Source organism: Macrotis lagotis, chromosome X (genome assembly GCF_037893015.1).
Source record: "Macrotis lagotis isolate mMagLag1 chromosome X, bilby.v1.9.chrom.fasta, whole genome shotgun sequence".
Lineage (NCBI taxonomy): Eukaryota > Metazoa > Chordata > Mammalia > Peramelemorphia > Peramelidae > Macrotis > Macrotis lagotis.
Window position 1 is genome coordinate 97,053,429 of NC_133666.1, and position 20,884 is coordinate 97,074,312.

Below are 20,884 nucleotides of genomic sequence, written 5' to 3' on the forward strand. Positions count from 1 at the left end.
GCTCTATCTACTAAGCAACTAGCTGCTTAAATCTTATATTATTATAAAAATAGTATTAACCTCACAGACTCTCTGAAGAGTTCTTAATGACCCTTAGAGGATCCTTGACCACACTTGGAAAACCACTCATTTAGTTGATAAAGAGGATGCTATCTATCCTTGGAAGACCTGAGTCATGTTCTGATTTTTATACACACTCTGCAACTGCTGCTAAGTCCCTTAACCCTTCTCAGGTCCATAAAACTTTGAAAGTCAATTTGAATTGCTAAGATACATTGGTGGAGGGAGTTTCCACCCTAGGGATCCCCTAACTACTAAAAGCAGAGGTCTGGATCAGAAATAATAACTTAAAGGAAATAGTTATGAGAAAGCTTGCACCAATGGTAATCATAACATGTTTTCAAGAGAAGTCTGAATCTTAAGAAAAATCATAAAAGAAAATTGTATTTTAACAAAGTTTTACAAAAGTACTTTGTCAGACCATGTATCCCTAATTTTTTATTCATAAAATATATTCAAATATGTCCCTGTTCTTCCTACTCCTTTCCTAGATATGCACTTTTAAATTTTGATCTGTCTCTGATTTTGACTAAGTGGATTCAGAATATATTAAGATGAAGCCATCACACCCTACAAATGAGAATGTAATTGGAAGAAATTTTTAGTGTAGTGAGCCTAAATCTTTTCCACTGAAAACAAATCTACTTGTAAATAAAATTTTAAAAAGGTATTTGATGATACTTTTTTACATATAAAAATATAGAAGGAAGCATTTGACAAATAAAAGTAGCTATGAAAACTGTGCTATAGGGATACCAGCAAAAAAAATTAATATTCAGTTATACCCAAGAGGATTTTTGGAAAACATCTGGTTTTGTTGATGTGATAGAGGAAATGTAAATCAGTTTGAGAAGCAGGAGGCTTGGGTTCTAGGATCAACTGTATTGGGCCAATATGAGAAAAATTGATCTAGGTTTGCTCATCTGTAAAATGAGAAGGTTGGACTACATACTTTCCAGGTCTAATATTTTATGAGTCTATGAGACATTAAGTGGTGCCAGTCATTGCTTGGCAGAGCAATGTTAGAGGAAAGCAGGAGAAGTCAGTTGCTTGTGAATGGAGGGACGATCTTATTTAATAAAGGCAACATTTTGCAGGGTGTTAAATGCAGATATGAAAAGGTACTTGTCTAAGGAGTTGACTAGGAAGCAATGTGGGGTATGAGTCAACAACTTGGGAGTAAATAAAGAACCATAGTTCAACCTTTTGCCATTCGGAACATTGAACCCAATAAGGAACAGTCCCTTGGGAAGCTACCAAAGGTGGAAATGGTTAAATAAGGGCAGTGAGGTGGCACAGTTGATCGTGCTGGGCCTGGAGTCAGGAAGACTCCATCCTTCAAATATGGCTTCAGACACTTAATACCTGTGTTATCTTGGGTAAGTCACTTCTTGATTGCCTCAGTTTCCTTATCTGTAAAATGAACTGGAGAAAAAAAATGGCAAGCTATTTTACTATCTTTGCCAAGAAATCCCTAAATGGGGTTATGAAGAATGGTAAATGACTGAATGACAAAAATTTTCTAGATGGACTTTCTATTTCTCAGCTTTATTATGAGCCCTTTGGTAAAGCCCAATGAAGGAATGCTAGTTTTAGAGTCATGTAGACATCTCTTCAAGACCTACCAATGAGACATGCTGGCTTTGTGACCCTGGATAAGTAACTTGACTTTTCAGTGCCCTAGACAATGAGTAGGTACTAATATGCACAGGTTAAAAGGAGTTTCCTGGTCAACGGATGATTCCCTTTGAAGGGGGTTCTTAACCTGGGGTGCAAGTGTCTGGATACATTTGGGGAGATGGGACCATACTCCACGAATTAAGATGGAGAAAAAACTTACATTTTTATTTTCACTAACCTCTAACTGAAATCGAAAATTTCTCCTAATTATATAAAAATGTCATTATGAGAAAGAATCTATAGATTTCACCAGATTGCCAGAAGGGTCTTAGACAAAAAAAGATTAAGAACTCCAGTGAATTAATAGGTCCAATTAAAAAAAAAATACCTTGACGTGATTATACTTTGCAATATATAGGATTTTGAGTAAGAAGACCTGGGTTCAAATTCTGCCACTGATCAATATGATCTGTATTAACTTGGAAATGTGATTTAGCCTCCCTGGGCCTCAAGTTCTTCATCTGTAAAAAGATGGTCTTGGGGCAGCTAGGTGGCGTAGTGGATAAAGCACTGGCCTTGGAGTCAGGAGTACCTGGGTTCAAATCCAGTCTCAGACACTTAATAATTACCTAGCTGTTTGGCCTTGGGCAAGCCACTTAACCCCATTTGCCTTGCAAAAAAAAAACCTAAAAAAAAAAAGATGGTCTTTGAAGTCCCTCTCAGCTCTGAATCTATGACACTATGATCCAGATTTGGGCTCAGATCTGGGACTGAGGGGAAGCAAACTTTTGAACTTTGTGGTTTGAGAATCACTGATTTGTCAACTAGTTGTAATTCCATTTTGCTTTCCATATTCCAATAATCTTTCTCAATCATTTGTGGGATTAGGAGTGGTGGTGGTAGTTGGGGGACTTACTTAAATGTAAAGCATTATGTATAGATTCTTTCATTTAATACTAATAGCAAATCTATGAGGTAGGTGCCATGCTTATTCTCATTTTACAGATGAGGAAGCCATACATGGTCACAAATTAGTAAGATAAGATTCAAATTCAAGTCATTCTGACTCCAAGACCATTGTTTTCTTCACAATGTTCTTTTTTAGCATGAAATCTGATAGAAATAGATTTTTACTTTAATATGAATGAAATTTGAATTTAGAGTTTAAGAAGGACTTCTTGATGTAAAAGATTTAAAATGATCAAGGTAGATAATAAAATGTCCTTCTTATGGCAGTTTTCAAATAATCTATCATCTCCTTTGACCAGAATAAGTCACCTGGGATGCATTTTCTCAGCCCCTTAGTTCTATAATCTTTTTTTTTTTTTGAAAGGCAAATGGGGTTAAGTGGCTTACTCAAGGCCACACAGCTAGGTAATTATTAAGTGTCTGAGACTGGATTTGAACCCAGTTATTCCAGGGCCAGTGCTTTATCCACTGTGCCACCTAGCTGCCCCTGTAATCTTTTAAAATCTAAAATGTTTCTACTTTGGTTAAGTATAGTTAGAAAATCATGAAACCACAAGAACTTTACGTTATTCAACAGTATACCTTGGATTAGCTAAGTGATTGAATGAATAGAGCACCAGGTCTGGAATTGGGAAGACAAAAGTGCCCTCAGATACTTATTAAGACTAAAAGGATTGAACAATAAAAGAAGTATAACTCTCTATGTATTTGATTTGCCCAACACTGCCATTCTTTTAATTAGCAAATGATTTGGTGTGACCTATTTCTAGAAAGTGTTACCACCTACTGTTTGGGGAAGAAAATTCTATTTTTCTACATAGTTTGAAGGGAAGTGGAGCAATGACTGATACACAAAGAGAATTCTAAAATGTCTATAAGATATATGGATTATGATCCAAGGGACAGGCCATTCAGCAAAGGCTAAATTACCATCTCTACTAGTAACTTTCTGAAGTCAATAGAGGAATCTATTTGTATCAGGAGATAAAATAACTAATTACTATTAAATCACCCTTTTTCTAGTTTACACAGTGCCTAGAAATTGGAAATTATTTTACTATCAATGGCAGTAGAGACAAGTGTCTGCATTTCTTTCTGCAAAACATTGTAACTTAGGTGGAATGAAATTTGATTCAAAGTGAGCTGGGTCTGTCTCCAAGAATTCATAACCTGGAATTCATCAATGTTTTAGAAAATGTTTTTGATGAAAATCCTAAAAATGACTAGAATTTAGATAGTGCTTTAAGGTTTTCAAAGCATTTTCTATCTATTATTTCACAACTACCATTTTACAGATGAGGAAACTGAGTTAGAAAGAGGTTAAGTGATTTGTCCAGAGTCACATAGCTGGTATCTAAAACTTAATTTGAACTCAGGCCTCCCTGATTTCAGGTCCAGCACTCTATCCTCTGAACCATATAACTATTTCAATGTAATTCATTACTTTTGTAATCCTTAAACATTTTATGCATTAAAAAAACTAAAACTAAAACAAGCAAGTATTCTCAGGATTTCATCTGCCTCCCAAAGGATTTCATGACAAAAATGGGTTAAGAACTCCTTGATTTAGCTCCTTTAGCCAGGGCTCAGAATACATAAAAGACTTTATAAGACAGTTTCCCTTACTGAGGTGATATCCAAAGCAAAAACAACTTTGCAGGGGACTTGATTTCTTCTTAACCAAGTATAGCAGCTTAAAAAGAAACTTTCAAAGTTTAAGTTTATGTTCTTTGGACAAAAGTTTCTAGGATCACAGATATAGAGTTAAAAGGGATGTTAGAAGACCGCCTTTTCCATTTACAAAGGAAAAAACTGCATATGAAAGAAGTTAAGTGACTTGGTCTGGGTCTTATAAATAGTGTAAGAGACAGGATTCAAGCCCAGTTCTCTAATTACTCAACCTTCTATGTCTTCAAAAGTGAGGGAGGGGAGGGCAGGAGTATACTGAGGAACTGTAACTGGAAGACCACAGATTCTTTACATTTCTGTCAGTTTATCTTTAAATCCTAATTCCCCCTTTCTCACCAACTATTTGATAAATTCCATAGTTCTCTATCCAGACCAAGTATAGAGACTTCACTAAAGAAATGCAAAAGAACTACTTAAGAAACTATATTGTCTTAAGGTTTAGTCCTCATTGGATGAAACTCCCAGAATGTGAAGAATGTGGTAAGTGAGCCAAAGTCTTAAAGTGAGAAGAAAAGGGATAGTTTTGTCCAGACATATAGAATAAGAGGTCAGTAAGGGATGAGATGGAAAGCAGCAGTAAGGTAAGTTAGTATCTTGAGTGAAAACTAAGTCATATATTAGTAATCATACAGAATGTGAACCCAGACATGTTTGTTAGTGTTTATTTGTTTACTGAACAGCCTCTTTCAATACAAGGCATCTCAGTACAGAAGTTCTTGGCAAAGTAGGAATTGAAAAGAATCTGAGCTCAGAGACACAAGAGGTAGGTGCAGTGAAAAGGCAGTTTTATTTTCTATTAATACTGTACAGAGTAAAGGAGAGAAGCCACAGTTACAGCTTGACTGTCTCTGGCAGTGCTATTTTGATGTCTTTTTGTTGTTGTTGTTATTAATCTGTAGGAGACAGAACAGTCAATGTATGCTTCAGGTTACAAAGTTGAGCAGCTAGCCCAGAAATTCTAATTCAGTGTGAGCACAACAGGTCCCCTTTTCCCTCCCTCCCCCAACAAACGTGGATCTATTTACATGTATAAGGCTCACTCAAAATGAGCAGCTAAAGCTGAAAATTTCCAATAACAATCTACATTCAGTGTAAAGCTGCATTTTACACAACATTTTCTTAAACCCCTGTAAGAATCAAACATAACTAGATTTGAAGTTGAAAGGAGGGAAAATATGTACCCTTATGGTCCTCTTCCTCCCCCTCCCCCCTCCCCCCCCAATCCAACAACTAACCAACCATGAAATAACAGGAACCTATTTTCATTTACTGAAACATTATTTCCCTCCAGTGAATTCTTTTGTTCTAATCAGGTCTTATGTTTTGTCCCCTACTGCAAGAAGTGTTGCTTCCTGCTGAAAAACTAGGGAGACTCATTTTCTCTCTAAACTGAAAGATGCTTCCTTCTTTTTCAGCTCTAAGACAAAACAGGCTTTTAGAGTTTGAACAATTGCATAGTTCTCTCACTAGGTTGTTTAGATGCCTCTGTTAACAGGGGTACTTGTTCAAAATAACAGCTAAACTTGAGTGGGACCTATTTGAAAGAAGCCCAAATGATATACAAGAGAAAACTGGATGGGACGTGGAAGGGTTTCTCTCCTTATTAAACTGTGAGTTCCTTGAGAGCACTGGCTTTTTTTTTAACCTTTCTTTGTCACTTTTGTACACTTTAGGACAGTGTGCATTATATAGGTGCTTAATAAATAAATGCTAGCTTGACCTCTGGTAACTTTCTGAAGCCAACTGAATAGTCTCTGGTTCATAATCAGATAAAATACTGTTACTTAATCACCCTTGTTTCCATATTATACTGTGTCTAAGAATGAGAAATCTAAATCCTCAGAGGTGATTCAGAGGGTTAAATGCTAAAATGCATCCTGGTGTGGTTTGCTCAAGTTTGAAGAAACTATCTGTGCTTAGAAAATTGTGTGTGATTAAGATGTAGGCAACTTCTTCTAAAGGTTTTTTATTTTTTAAACAGGTAGTATTGACAGAGCTATGATATTGCACCTGGGGAAGATCTGGGAAAAATGCAGAACCAGTGCAATTGGGAATGGTGGCATTTAGCAGAAGAGAATGAATTTGAGAGCTTTGGAGATTACTTGTAGGTGGAAAATAAGAATTACTTGACTTTTAAAAATGTTCATTTTCTCCACTGATATTTTTTAAGGCAGGGTATTAGGATGTTTTAGTTTTCAGGTTTTTACACTGTGATTTTTGCATTTATGGACAGATCTAAGTTACACATGTTTCTGAAGCACAACAAAATACAGTATGGTGATTTTTTCTGAATTCTTGAAATTGCTGAAAGAATTTGACTTGGACAACATCTAGACTTTATTAGCATATTAGAGATCCATAGCTGCAGGGATGTTATTAATTCTTTCAAAGGATCAAGTAATGAGATATCACCACTGGTTCAACTATTATTATTTTTTTTTAAATGTCTTCTGATCTAATGGCAGGTTTAAAAATTCTATCAGGTCAGTGTTGACTAAAAACAATGCTACAGTGGAAAAGAATACTAGATCTGGGACCAGTGCATGAATTTGGATTCCAGTTCTGATGTTTAACCTGGGTGACTTTAGGAAGTCATGTATAACCTCAAATGTGTTTTAGTGTTCTCATCTCTAAAATGAGGAGGTTGAACTAGACAATCTCTGAGGTCTTCTCTAGCGCTATCATTTGGTGGACAAGCCCATCACCTGTTTTCACACAGTGGCAAGGCAGGGTCAATAGTGTCTGACAAAAATAATGTGTGAACCTCTTACCTGAACCAAGGCATGGGTGAGCTCTGCAAACCCTACTGCAAAACTGTGATCCTAATAGTGGGATGGAAATGATTCCATTTGTTAAGAGTGCAGTGTTTTCAAACTAAGCTTAAAGAATGTTTTCTCATTAGAAAAATATTATTCCTTTAAAAAACTACATAAATGTAAAATACTACATTTCATCATTTCATTACCTCTCTTTATTTCCATAGCATTTTTAAAACAATTTTAGACAGTTAATGAATATCTTTCTCTCATACTAGACATCAACTTTAGATTTCCCTTAATATGTTTATGTGCCATTATTATTGTGCATAATTAAAAAGAAAAAAGCTCTCAGATCTAGATATATACTATCATTCCACTACCAAGAGCAGCAAAACCAAGAGCAGCAATTGCAAATTGGCTACTAAATGGTTTTCATTAGCACTACCATATTATGAGGGTATCAGTAACTAAGGTGAATTTTAACTTCCCTTCAAAATATTTTTCAGAAACATGAATAAATGTTCTATCAATATTACACTGCAGAAACTATTGCAGCCACACATTTAAGGGTGTATAGAAATGCATTCATTATAGATAATGACTTTCATATTGGAGAGAGGTCTGATGGAAATTCTCTATGACTTTCAAAAAATTAAACTAGTTACTGACTCCTAAATATAGAATACAGTAGCACAATATAATGAAAAGGGTCCTGGTCTGGGTTTCTGTTTTTCAGCTCTTCCACTGAGTTATCCTTGGTAGGTCATTTTCTTTGCCTGTACCCAATTTCCTCATCTATAATGATAAGAGGTTGATAAGTTGACCTCTGATGTTTCACTGAACTCTGACATTCTATATTTCTATGGTGTCATGCACTTAGAACATAGTGAAGTGTCCAACTGGCTGGTACAGATGCAAAGATATTGGGTAAACTATGCCCTCCATAGATCACTTGTGCTCATGGGATTTTTGTGTGAGTGTGTTGAGGATCCTGGATTTTAACTGTATTTCATAGGAGGCTTGGGCTCTGATACTTGTACTAAGGGGTTACAAAAGAGAATGTTGTGTTTATACAGCTTTGGAATACAGCCTGAAATATTAAAAAGGACAGCAAAGAAGAAAAAATAAATAGAGTACTAAGGCAAACAGTCAAATGGCCCATCAGACCTATTTTATCATTCATTTAGGTAACTTCACAAAGGCAAATCAGATAAGTTCTGTAAACATAAACCATACAGTACATCAGCCATAGGCAAATGAATAGAAAGCCACCCTGTAATTCTTTTCTTTCTGTACTTCTGTTCTTTTGTCCCGAGGGTCTTTTATTTTTAACTTTTTGATAAAAATTCAATGCTATGCAAACAAAATAAAGCAAAAAACCAGTCTAATATGAATAAGGAACAATGGGGAAGGGAAAAGAAATAACATGATATCTCTAAGTGTTGAAACTTAGAAAAAATTCACAAAATATTTTTTAAAAGCTTCATAGGTAATCATTTTCTCCCTATTTAGTAAAAGTGAACATTGAAAAAAATTTTTTTATAAAAGTTAAGGCTAACCAGTTCACTGATATAGGAAAGCATGCAGTTCATTCCATTTCTGATTTTCTCTTTTATACTGAAAAGAGTTTTTCATATTATGGTTTTTTAATCAATATACATTTAATATTTAATGGAGTTCAAGAATTGAGGACTTATTAAGTAAAAACTAAGAACCCAATAAATTTATCTAAATATCATACTTGAAAAATTGTTCTGTATCCTTTATGAAGTGGTGTATAGAGCTCCTTGAGGGCAGGGACTATTTTTTTTTTTTGTCTCTATAGCCCCACTGCCTAGCTCAGTGACTAGTATACAATAGGTAATAAATGTCTGCTAAATGAATGAAAGATGAAGTTATTGTCTGAATCTTGATTGTTCAGGTATCCATATTCAACTTTTAGAGGGTTTTATATAGTGAGTTCAGTGGAACTATGAAAATGTAAGCTGATTATCAAATTATAATCCATAATAAGAAATTTTGGTCATAATTCAAATGCTCAATTCAATAGATATTATAATAAAAAAACTCTTAATTTTCAGGAAAAGAATAGGCCAGGTCTACATGGTGTGTGAATTGGTCAATGAAATAGGAAAAAAAAAATCTAGTCCAACTGATTCTCTAAAGTTGTCTGTACCCAGTGGGATGAATATTTCCAGGTTCTCTGAATAGGTTAACTGGCAAAGATATCAAATGAAATCTTCTGGCCAAGGCTTATCCCATTCAACTGAGTTTATACATATTCAGTTACTAAAGTGCAAATATGACTTGCTTAAGCATTAGATTTCTGAAAAAATTGTGAACAAGTAAGATTTTGGGTAATCATATACTTTTTTAAATGCAAAGAAAAACCAGTGATTTAACTTTATGTTGATGGTTGTAAAAACATTATGCTTTTTAAGAACTTTTCCATCAATATACTAGAGTTCCTAAAAGTAGGGATGTTACTACTCGAATCTCTTAATTGATAAAGCTATATATCACAATTATCATTTTACAAAGGAGGAATTGATATATTGAGAGAACCACTCCCTCTGGATAAAAATTAAAATGCATTTTAGTAAAACTGGTGACAATATTTATCCATGGTTCTATCACATAGGCTTGATATTTTTTATTATGGTCTCTAGGCTTCTGTGATTATCAGCATACCCGGTAAATTTCCTTCCGCTTTCTTCCTCTCTCCTCAAGCAGTAAATTTGCACCAACCATGAGGTATTTCTCAGAGGACTTTCTATAATCTCTGAAATGTAAATTATAGTAAAGACACAGGATGGAAGGAAAACTTGTTTTTTGGGTTTTGGGTTTTTTTTTAAACCTTGCCTGAATTCTGGGAACATACACATGTTTTAAGCAGGTGATTCATTTTCAGTTTGTCAAAAATTTCTCCAAAATTAGTAAAAAGAGGACCCTTACTTTGTCCTTAGGACAGATGTTTTTTCATCACCTGAATAGATGAATAAATGCAATTCCAAAGTAATAGTCATGAATTACTTTTTTATTTTAAACTAGCATTTCAAAATGACTTCTGAAGGTATTTATTTGGCTTGTCTGAAAGCCACTGAGTAATGTCCAATTATTTTGGGGATTTCAAGCAGGAAATTTTTGATTCCAGTTTTAAGTATAGATTTAGAAAACTGTAACTTTTTAGGTAATTTTTGTATCTTAAGTCTACAAATGTAAAATATATATTTACTGGAAAAGGAGGCACAATTCTACTACCTCCCCATTTTCCTTCTATACTTTGTTTCTTAAGAATGACAATTACAAAATTTATTGAGGATTAAAAAAAAGCCTTAGGCTTTAGGAGTTAAAGGAATCAAAAAGTCTTGTTTGAACTATTTAGTAAAATTTTAACATCTATATTTATAGGTCTGTAAACATGTTTTAATAATATTTCTGATATAATTGATTTCTTTTATAAACTACATATTTAATATAATACATTTAAAATCATAATTCTGAAGAGGGGAATCCATGTTTTTCCAGAAAGTCAAACGGTCCATGATCTACATTCACACAAAACATTAAGAACCCTTGATGTAAAGGAATACTGTGTAGCTTTGATAAGAATGATATCACAAGGAATGTTGTAGTTAAAGGCAGAAGAAAATCTACAAGAGCAACATTGTAGAACAATTAGGAACTTCATGACTCTTGGGTCTCTCTTTTTTTTTTTTAGGTTTTTTGCAAGGCAATGGGGTTAAGTGGTTTGCCCAAGGCCACATAGCTAGGTCATTATTAAGTGTCTGAGGTCACATTTGAACTCAGGTACTCTTGACTCCAGGGCCAGTGCTCTGTCCACTGCTCCACCTAGTCACCCTCTTGGGTCTCTTTATATGTCATTAGTTTTAGAATCTGAAAGCTGAGTGAGACTATGCCTTGATTACAGATGTTGGCTGAACCTCTGTCCCTGTTGGGAAGTACAAGATGTGTGAAGTTCAAAGACTGTAATGATTCTTCCTGGGCATGTATGACTTTAATAAAACGAATCAGACTTGTAACTACAGTTATAAACAGAAACCTAATTTATTTAATTTGCTAATTGTTATTTTTCTTCTCCAGATATTAGTTGACTTTTTGGGGACTTTAGAAGGGGAAGGAAAACATTCTCCAAATACACAAGGTATTATGTGGGAATAACTCAGGCACTTGTGGTAGTTGGAGTTTCTTCCAGGTCACAGTTTTTTACCTGGAATAATCAGATTCAGTGTTTTTAGAAAAAAAAATGCTAAATTTAGATTATCAATCTACTTTTACCTTCTCATGGGTTAAAAAAAATCTTATATTGGATAATTAAAAGTCAAATCATTAAAAAAAGATAAGTTACAACATTCTTTCATGCTGTTTCTTCTCTAAAATAAAACAAAAATAATGTATTGTCAAAAGCAAGATGCTCTGTTTTAAGCTAGTTTATTTCTTTTAAACTGAATGTCTTCTCTTTTCATATAGGTAGGTATCTGCCTATAAATTGCCCTGGTTAATGAAATATTATATTAATTTGTAACCAAGTTTACTTTAAACAAAGTTTGACTTCTAAGATCATTTTTTTTCAAAGGCAATTGTTTGGACAAATCATATCTTATATCAAAGTACCATCTACAAGTAGCTATGCTCTCCCCATGGAATAAAAAAAAATACCCCTTTCAATTCCATTCATCTGTAAAATTAAAGATAAAAATGATGTACCTATTCTGAAAAACTGTATATTAGATTTTTGGGGGGGTCATAAGTTCTTTCTAAAAACACAATATGCCATATAGACAATAGCATTTACTCTTCTAAAAAAGAATAAACCTAATGTCAGGTCAAGAAATTCAAATTGGAAATTTAAAACAATGGTTTTGTAAACTACTATTAAGCAAGTTATCATTGAGAATTTAGCCATTACTGGATATGTATTAACAAAATTGCCTTTTAATAATTTGTATTGGTCCCCCTCAGAAATGGATCTGTTCATTTGATCTCAGTTCTAGCTTAATGTTTATAGAGCTCTCTTGGATTTTTAATTTTTAGTGGAGTGGGAAAGATTTCATGCTAAAATTATTTATAAAACACTCTAACTTGGACAGAAAGAAAAGAACCAGAGGAAGGGCTCAGCTGAATTTGATGTGTATGAATATTCAACAGTTAATGCATTTAAAGCACCACTTCAGAAATATGGTCACTTGAGAGATTCTTTAAAATAATCCCTTTGTTAAAATGTCAGAAAATAGCCATGGAAAAAAAAACACATAAATGCTTAATAGAAAAATTTACATTGTTGTTTCGTGAAAGATTAGAAACTAGATTTATGTTTCTCTCTGCTTCCTTAAAGTCTGGAGATAAGTCAAAACTTAAAACAATGTTTCATGTTCTTAGAAAATTTAAAAATTGGTAGCTTTTATACACAGAGATCATCAGTTGTGATACACAGTTTCTGACAGGTGAATATTTAAATTTTATTTTGGTTGAATGATGGATTTTTTCATGCCCAGTTTATTTCAGTTTTCACTGAAGGAAATTATATAGCTGCACAATACTGTAATCTGGAAGCTTAAGTCAGTTTAAAGGAGAATGAAGCATCACCCTTGATGCTTCCTAATACCCAAGTATAGCCAATAGTATTTTATCACTTATGATCTAAAAATGGAAACTCATGGTAAAAAAATTGCATAGGGAAGAAAGTGTTAGGGAATAGTTAGGACCACATTTTAGAAACATGCCACAGAAATTTTTAAAAAGCCCCCCAAACCACAAATTCTCTTTCAAGGAAAGGACTTAAGGCTAGTGGATATAAGTGGTTAATTGTGAACAGCTTTCAACAATGCAGTATATGTTTGAGTCAGTTTTTCGGACCCACATCAAAGTGTGTGTGTGTGTGTGTGTGTGTGTGTGTGTGTGTGTGTGTGTGTGTGTATAGCAATTTCATAAAGGGGGGGAGAGGAATCACCATAAGATAAATACAATCATATTCACTTTGCCCCTTGATTGGGAAACTGCTAAGGAATAAAAGAAAAGTGAAAGAGAAAGAATACATTTGATGGAGGGAAAAACAAAATAAGAACATCGTGGTTCAGTTTATTGAGGAAAGAGAAATCAAAGCCATCCATCTGTGAGGCAATGAAGGCATTCACTTCCAGTTCACAGTATTGCAGTTAGTTGTACAGAGAGGTCTATGTAAGTGACAGAGGGAGCAGAGGCTCCTCAGAAGGAGAGAAGAGAGGGAAGCAGTCACATGACAACACAGCAATGACAGCGTTTTTTCTTTTGGGTACCTGGAACTGGTTCTGTGGCCAGGCTCTCTTCCTTCACTTCAGGGGAGGAGGGCTCCGTGGTGTCTGAGATAGGCTTCCCGGAGACAAGCTCGGCGGCATTTCCATCAATGGTGGACACATCTGTCACTGTCTTCTCTCGAAGTGACTTCTCATCGTCTTCATCAATGAGGATCAATTCAGCTTTGATGGTCTCATCATAGCCTAGCACCTTTTTAGCCTCCTCTTCACCTTCTATATTTTGGTAGCCCATGAAAATCATGGTCACTGGCTGGTCCATGCTGACATCTGGGACTTCAGCTCTAGGGACTTTAGCCTGTTCTATGTTCTCAGTATAGTCTTTTCTAGATTTGTGGACCATTTCTAACTTGGCCTCCTTGCAGAGCATCTGTTCCTTTGTGTGGCTGAGTCTCCCATCTGCTATCACAGTCCTCTCTTTTGTCACAGCCTTTGCCTCCTGTCCTCCTCTTGTGCTTGATTGTCCGGCTTTCTGAATAAGTTCGTCTACATCCTTTGAGCTTAATTTATGCACTCCATTCTCTACTACCATACTTCCCGAATGTACCTCATAGACTACTTTGGTACCATCATCATAGACTTTGGCTCCTCTCTGATGGACCCCCTCTGGGCCAATGGTTGGTGTAGAGAGAATCTTGGTCTCTCCTGTTTGTTTGTCTTTCTCCACATTAATTTCCATGGCGTACACAGCTTGAATGAAAACAAGAGAGGAAGTGCATGTTACAACAAAAAAAGCCAGTGAATGGTTAATTGCCAAACAGACCAAAAGGAAAAAAAAAAGTTATTTGCCCTTCTGCCTATCAAGCTATTCTAAGTGCCAAGCATCCTGCATGTTAGAGTGAGGTACATATGGTGAATAGAGATGGTTAAAGAGAATACAGCAGTATGTGCATTACAAAGACAAGTAGAGTAATGAGGTCCCACATATCAGCAATGATCAGCCCTGGGAGAAGAAAGTTCAGTTAAGAGAGACCCATCAATGACTATTAAAGATTCAATGATGCTTTAAGGTTGGTACATGCAAGCTGACTTTGATTGTGGGCTTACCGCTGATTGACAGAAGAAGAGAGAATTTTAAAAGTACTTAACATTCAAGTGGACTAATTCTAAAGCACTTTGACCATTTTTCCTTAGAGCTCTTTGCCCATTTCTAACTTCCCCTCTGTCTTCCTTGATGCCAAGCTCAGGGGCTCTCTCTCCAAGAAGTCTCTTATACTCTACTCCAAAAGAAAACAATTTTTTTAAAAGCTATGGAAGTCTAGGGGCAGCTAGGTGGCACAGTGAATAGAGCACCAGCCCTGTAGTCAGGAGTACCTGAGTTCAAATCTGACCTCAGACACTTAATAATTACCCATTGCCTTGCAAAAAACTTAAAAAAAATAAACAAAAGCTATGGAAGTCTTCAGGTGATGAGAGCACTTGTGACACTTAACTTCCTTTCTAATATATGACCAGAAGTGGGGCAAGACTGAGTTTAGACTATCCATACAGACTGGAGTATGGCAAGGATGGTCATTGGAGATCTAATCACAGGCTCCAGTTTTGAAAACCACAAACCCTTCTGTCCACTATGGCACTGTTCAAAAAGTGTAGAGAACAATTCAGAGTTGAATCTGTCACTTGATAAAGAAAAATGATTAATATTTCATTTATGGATGAAGATAAGACAGTCTGCAAGCTGGTCACTTTTTTTTAAAGATTACAATAAAGAAATTCAGTTTTATTTCTTCAAGGTATCTGATCATTAAAGTTTTACTTAATCCAAGAGAAATCTTAATTTTTCCTCAACAGAACACCCAACCATTGTCTCTTACATACAGGCACATACACACATACACTTGTACACACACATACACATATTTTGCACTCACACAGAGCAGTGGTTAAAAAAACAGATGTAGGGGCAGCTAGGTGGCACAATGGATAGGGCACCAGATCTGGAATCAGAAGGATCTGAGTTCACAACTGACACTAGCAGTTGTGTGATGCTTGGGCCAGTCACTTAACCCAGATTGCCTCCAAAAAAAAAAGATACATAAATCAGATGTTGTCAATTTTACCATGGACATTCATGATAAGTCCTACTTCAAAGTGATTAGATAGAACAGGTTTTGAAAATTTAGTAGATTCATTAAAAAAGACTATCTGAAAAGTTACATGTGGGGCAGCTAGGTGGCACAGTGTATAGAGCAACAAACAGCCCTGGAATCAGGAGTATCTGAGTTCAAATCTAGCCTCAGACACTTAATAATTACCTGTGTGGCCTTGGGCAAGCCACTTAATCCCATTGCCTTGCAAAAAAAAAAACCAAACCTAAAAAAAGTTACATGTGTAGGTGTGTGATTTACTTTAAGAGTAAGAAGTATAGTGGATAAAGAGCTGGTCTGAGAATCAGGAAGGCATTTAAATCCCACTTTTGACACAATCTGGCTATGTGACCCTGAGCAGCTCAATTGTCTTCCCAATCGTCTTAAGAAACTCTCATAAGTTGCAGAGAAAGTGCCAGTGGTGGGAGACATTTCCTCACCTGGTTAGGTCTCATGTCAGTGAAATCCTAGGTTTTTATTCTTATCCTAATTTACATTAAATTTTTGATCTTCTGGTTAGTTTTTGTCTATCTATAAGGAACTCTTGAGGAATAGTTGTAATTAACAAAATTAAGAGAAAGAGACATAATAATTATTCCTCAAATATCCAATAAAACATAAAAATAGGACAACACTGATCTGCAGTTAAGATAGTATGGGACAAAATATTTCCCCTTTTAGTCATATTTTTGGCATGAGACCAAAAAGTTTGTATTTTTAGCATTTCTATGGTTTTTCCACTCTTCACAAAAATACCAATTAACCTAGGAAAAAGAGAAATATTTTACAGACATTCTCTTTCCTTAAAATTTGTATCTTTATGGCACAAATCATTTTCAGATTTCATCAAAATGAAGCATAATACCTTTGTCCAATCTCTGGGAGCAGAGGAAAACAAAAAAGAAATCAGAAATCTAACCTCAGACACTGATGTGCAAGGTTAAATGGTGGAAAGAGCACATGATTTTTAGCTGAGGGATGCAGGTTCAAATCTCTGCTCTCTCATGCACTACCTGTATGACGTTGGGCAAGGCCCTTAATCTATTTGAGTCTCAGTTTTTTTCATTTATAAAATAATGGGCTTGAGCCAGAATGTTTTTGAGAGATCCTTTCCCATTTTTAATCTTTGAGCTTAAAAACTCCTATCAATCTTCAATTGTTTAAGAGTATTTGTGCTCTAGGTAAGTGGGAAGTTAGGTTCCAAAATAACCCTTACTAGACAAAATTGACCCCAGAAAATCCCAACATTCACTCATAAAGTATAGAACAATACCATTAACAATTGTTTCTGGTAGAGGATAGTATCTCTATGAAGGAGGGCAATCTGTATCACAAAGCAGGTAGAACAGAGCTGAGAAAACAGTTGAATTTGAATTTTATTTTTCATGAATCCACTTAAGTGAAAGATTCTCAATCATTTCCAAAATAGAGCTTTTAAGGTTAGATCAATTGATATTTACCATATTAGAAATTAAAGCTGCTAAAGTAAAAATGTTAATTAATTCATTTAAAATAATAATGAACTCATGATATCTTAACATAACATTTTTATAAAAAAATTATTTTTCCAAAACAAAAAATTTCTGGTGAGAAAAGTGGCATTGTTTTATATATTTTTGCAAAATGCTTTAATATTTGACTTAATAGAAGATAGGTGAATTCTCATATTTGCTTCTATGTTGAATCTGTTATGATATGCTTTATTTATTTATTTATGTTTTTATTTGTTTATCATGATATGATATATTTTGGTTGAAGTATATGAAGGCTATCTGGTCTCTTATAGGTAAAGTAGTTGGTAAAGGGAAGATAATTTTAATAGGCAAATAATTTAGTTTGATAACACAAGTAGTTTTGATCTCATAGATACCATGAAAGGGATAGGCAGGGGTTCATGAAATATACTTCAGGGCCGGCTAGGTGGCACAGTGGATAAAGCACCGGCCCTGGAGTCAGGAGTAGTTGGGTTCAAATCTGGCCTCAGACACTTAATAATTACCTAGCTGTGTGGCTTTGGGCAAGCCACTAAACCCCATTTGCCTTGCCAAATCCTAAAAAAAAAAAAAAAAATACACTTCAGAATTTGTGACTTTTTAGCTAATGATCAGAACAGATGTAGAAACAAAGATTAATAATCAAATAAAAGAAAGAAAATACAGGTGAAAACTCAGCTGGCAGGAAAAGTAATAATTAGGAGGCATGGGGGAAGCGCTTGAATGGGCATTTGAGGAGATTTTATCTCCACATGATTTTCTTCTTGTTTCATAATTAAAAAAAGATACAGACACACTGAAAATCTTTTAGTTTATCAGAAATACATTATAGCAACTAAGACCATCCCTGATGAACTTTATAGTTTTCAAGTAGGATAAGGAGAGTTTCTATGAAGAAAAAGAGAAGATTGTATAATAACACTCAAGGCAAGGAGCATACAGAAGGGAGACTGAGAGAGGAGTAGATTAAGTTCAAGTTGATTTAATGCAAGGATTCTTCATTTTTCTTATGTCATAGACCCCTGTGGAAATCTGGTGAAGTTTATGGACCCTTCTTGGAATAATGTTGTTAATGCATAAAATAAAATACATAGGATGACAAAGGAAACCAAAAGCTAATGAAAATAAAGATGTATTTTTCCCCTATTCAAATTTATAGAATCCCTAAAATTTATACATCAACCCAGGTAATGAATCCCTTATGTCTTACTTTGGGCCTTATGGAGACAGTTGTGATTATTGCACTATTTAAAGTCTTATCTATCTGTCTATCTATCTATCTATCTATGTATCTATCTTTGTCTGCCTATCTATATATGAATATATCTGAGTGAATCTAGCTGATACCAAATAGTCATGATGTTAGAGTTGGAAGAAACTTTAGAGAAGTCATTTAGTAAAGTACTTTATTTTAATTTGAGGAATCAGGGCCCCAGAAAAGTTCAGAGACTTGTTTAAGTTTATATAGGTGTTGCTCTAAGATGATTTCATTGTACATTCAACACTGTCAGGACCCCATCATTTGCCATAATAAACTGTAAATTTGGTCTAAGACAAAGTAACATAATTTTATATTTAATAGTTTTACTGGATTAAGGTAATGCAATTCATTTGGGGCCTTTTTTGTTTCTCTGCCTTTAAGGAGGTGTGCCTCTCTTAGAATGAAGCCTAACATGTTCAGCTAGGCTTATACCTTATACCGTATACCTTTCAGTATAAAATATATTTCAGCAAGGTCTTTATGTGATTTTTTGAGGCAAAGAAGTGAGTACATTGGAAGGATGAAATAATCTGTGGAACAATTCTTTTAAAAGGAAGGGTTATAAATCTAGTTTATTATAAACTTGTTTAAACGGTTCATTCTGAATAGAATCTCTTGACACTAAACATTTATATACATATACAAATATGCATGCAAGCTTGCTATAACTAGTTCCTCATCATACACTCTCTTTTGCCCTTTGCAATATGGATTTTTAACCCAACCACTATTCTGAAACCACTCTCTAAGGTCACCAGTGACCATCTTATTAATGCCCTTTTGTTATTTTCAAAGTCTCATATTTTCTTCTCTACAGCATTTGACACTGTTTTCCTTTGGATACTCTACTCTTTTCCTTTGACTTTTATTCTCCTGATTCACTTCCTACTCAAACAATTTCTTTGACTCCTTCATTCATTCTTTATCCTTTTCCCAATACCTTTAAGGAGGATGAACTACAAGGTTCAGTTCTTGGTATCTTTTCTCTCTAGAGCCCTTTCCTCTGGCAATTACTCAGTCTCAGAGCTTTGTACTGTACTGAATATTCCTAAATCTATAAGTACAGCCCTGACATCTCTTTTGAATTCCAAATCCACAATTCCAACTGCTTTTAACTTGTTTTCACCTGGATGTCCTTTCACGTCAACATCCCAAAATAAGATGCTTTCTTCCCCCTTGTTTCTCAGCAAATTAGTGATTGTCCTGTTTACTCCACTTCCATATTATTCTATTTTCACTGCAACCAACCTAATGAAAGTCTTAATAATATAACCCATCTCACTTTTTGTAATAGCCTTCAAACAGGTATTCCTATGTATCTTCTCTCTTTATCTAATCTTCTAAGCAATTCTAGATTAGGGTTCCTTATTACAGGATCTAATCATGTCATTTGTTTCCTGAAAATCTTCAGAGGTTTTCTATGTCCTACCAAGTAAAGTTCAATCTTATTTGCTTAGCATTCAAACTGACACTATTCTTTCTTCCCAGACTTATGTTCTAGTAGTATAAGATGGTACTATATAGTAGTCTACTATATAGTCCACTTTTTCCTCTTAGCCAAGCTTAATTATTCTTTTTCCTCAGGGCAGATATGGAGTTTTCCTATCTATGCTTGTACCGTTTTCTGTTCTTGGAATTTTCTCTGTCTTGCTTCACTCAATTATTTTCTTGTTCAGTTTTTTTTTTCAGTTGTGTCTGACTCTGTATGATCCCATCTGGAGTTTTCTTGGCAAAGACACTTAAGTGGTTTGCCATTTCTTTATCCAAGCTTATTTTACAAATGAAGAAATTGAGGTAAACATGTTACTTGCTTAGGGTCACACAACTAGTAAGTTTCTGAGGTTAGATATGAACTCAAAAAGAAAAGTTTTCCTGGGCACTCTATCCACTGTGTCATTTAGCTACACCAATTATACCTACTCATCATTGAAAGCCTAGAGCAAAAGCTAACTCCTTCAGGAAGTCTTCTCTCCTTTATCTCTTTCCCTTCTCAACCTTCCTATCCTTCAATCTCAGTATGTAATCTTGTTATCCTGTTTTGATTATGTGTGCATGTATTTTATTTCCCTATTTAATGATAAGCTTCATGAAAGAATGGATCTTTCATTATGCAGCATTTATAGAGTGGAAAGAAAACAACTCAGTGAAAAGAAAAAAAACAGAGTTTAAGAGTTCAAATTCTAACTTTCCTGCTTGTGTGATTTACCCTCTTTGGGTCTGTTTCCTCATTTATAAAATAAGGGTATTAGAGTAGACAATCTCTAGGGTTTCTTCCAATTCAAGATTTGTAAATCTATGAAATCAACTAGAAAGTATATAAGAAATCCCTGTTAAATTGAATACTCTGAGGATCCATGACTAAATGGGGCCAATTCTCTTAGAATGAAGCCTAGCATAGTCAGTCAATGAAAGACACAAAATCAATTACCAGATCTAAACTCAAAGCCTTTATTGTCTGTTGAGAAATGTCAGAACTTGTACTCTCATTATCACAACCTTCAAGAACCCAAGAACATTTCTGTACCAACTAGAAATAATGAAGAAGAATTTTGTGTGTTACCTTCAGATCATCTCCAATCTAAAGGAAATTTGGACTTTACTTCTCAGTCTCCCAGTTCTTGTAAGTGAGCTTTTC

The 20,884-nt window shown here is 34.9% G+C and overlaps 1 protein-coding gene and 1 long non-coding RNA gene across 6 annotated transcripts in view; one reads left to right on the top strand and one right to left on the bottom strand.

Moving 5' to 3' along the window:
- The window catches only part of PALM2AKAP2 (PALM2 and AKAP2 fusion), a 534,014-nt gene that overhangs the window by 249,250 nt on the left and 263,880 nt on the right, over window positions 1-20,884 (bottom strand). For 4 of the 5 annotated variants that reach the window (XM_074200018.1, XM_074200019.1, XM_074200020.1 and 1 more), the window contains exon 7: window positions 13,394-14,098. The exons of the other annotated variant lie outside the window; for it this stretch is intronic. In XM_074200018.1, coding sequence (XP_074056119.1) covers window positions 13,394-14,098 — 705 coding nt within the window. The remainder of the gene's footprint in view (window positions 1-13,393; window positions 14,099-20,884) is intronic. 5 annotated transcript variants of the gene reach the window in all.
- LOC141497381 (uncharacterized) overlaps window positions 5,701-20,884 on the top strand; it is an 81,599-nt gene continuing 66,415 nt past the window's right edge. Inside the window, exon 1 of the long non-coding RNA XR_012471318.1 lies at window positions 5,701-5,948. This is a non-coding gene — a long non-coding RNA (uncharacterized LOC141497381). The remainder of the gene's footprint in view (window positions 5,949-20,884) is intronic.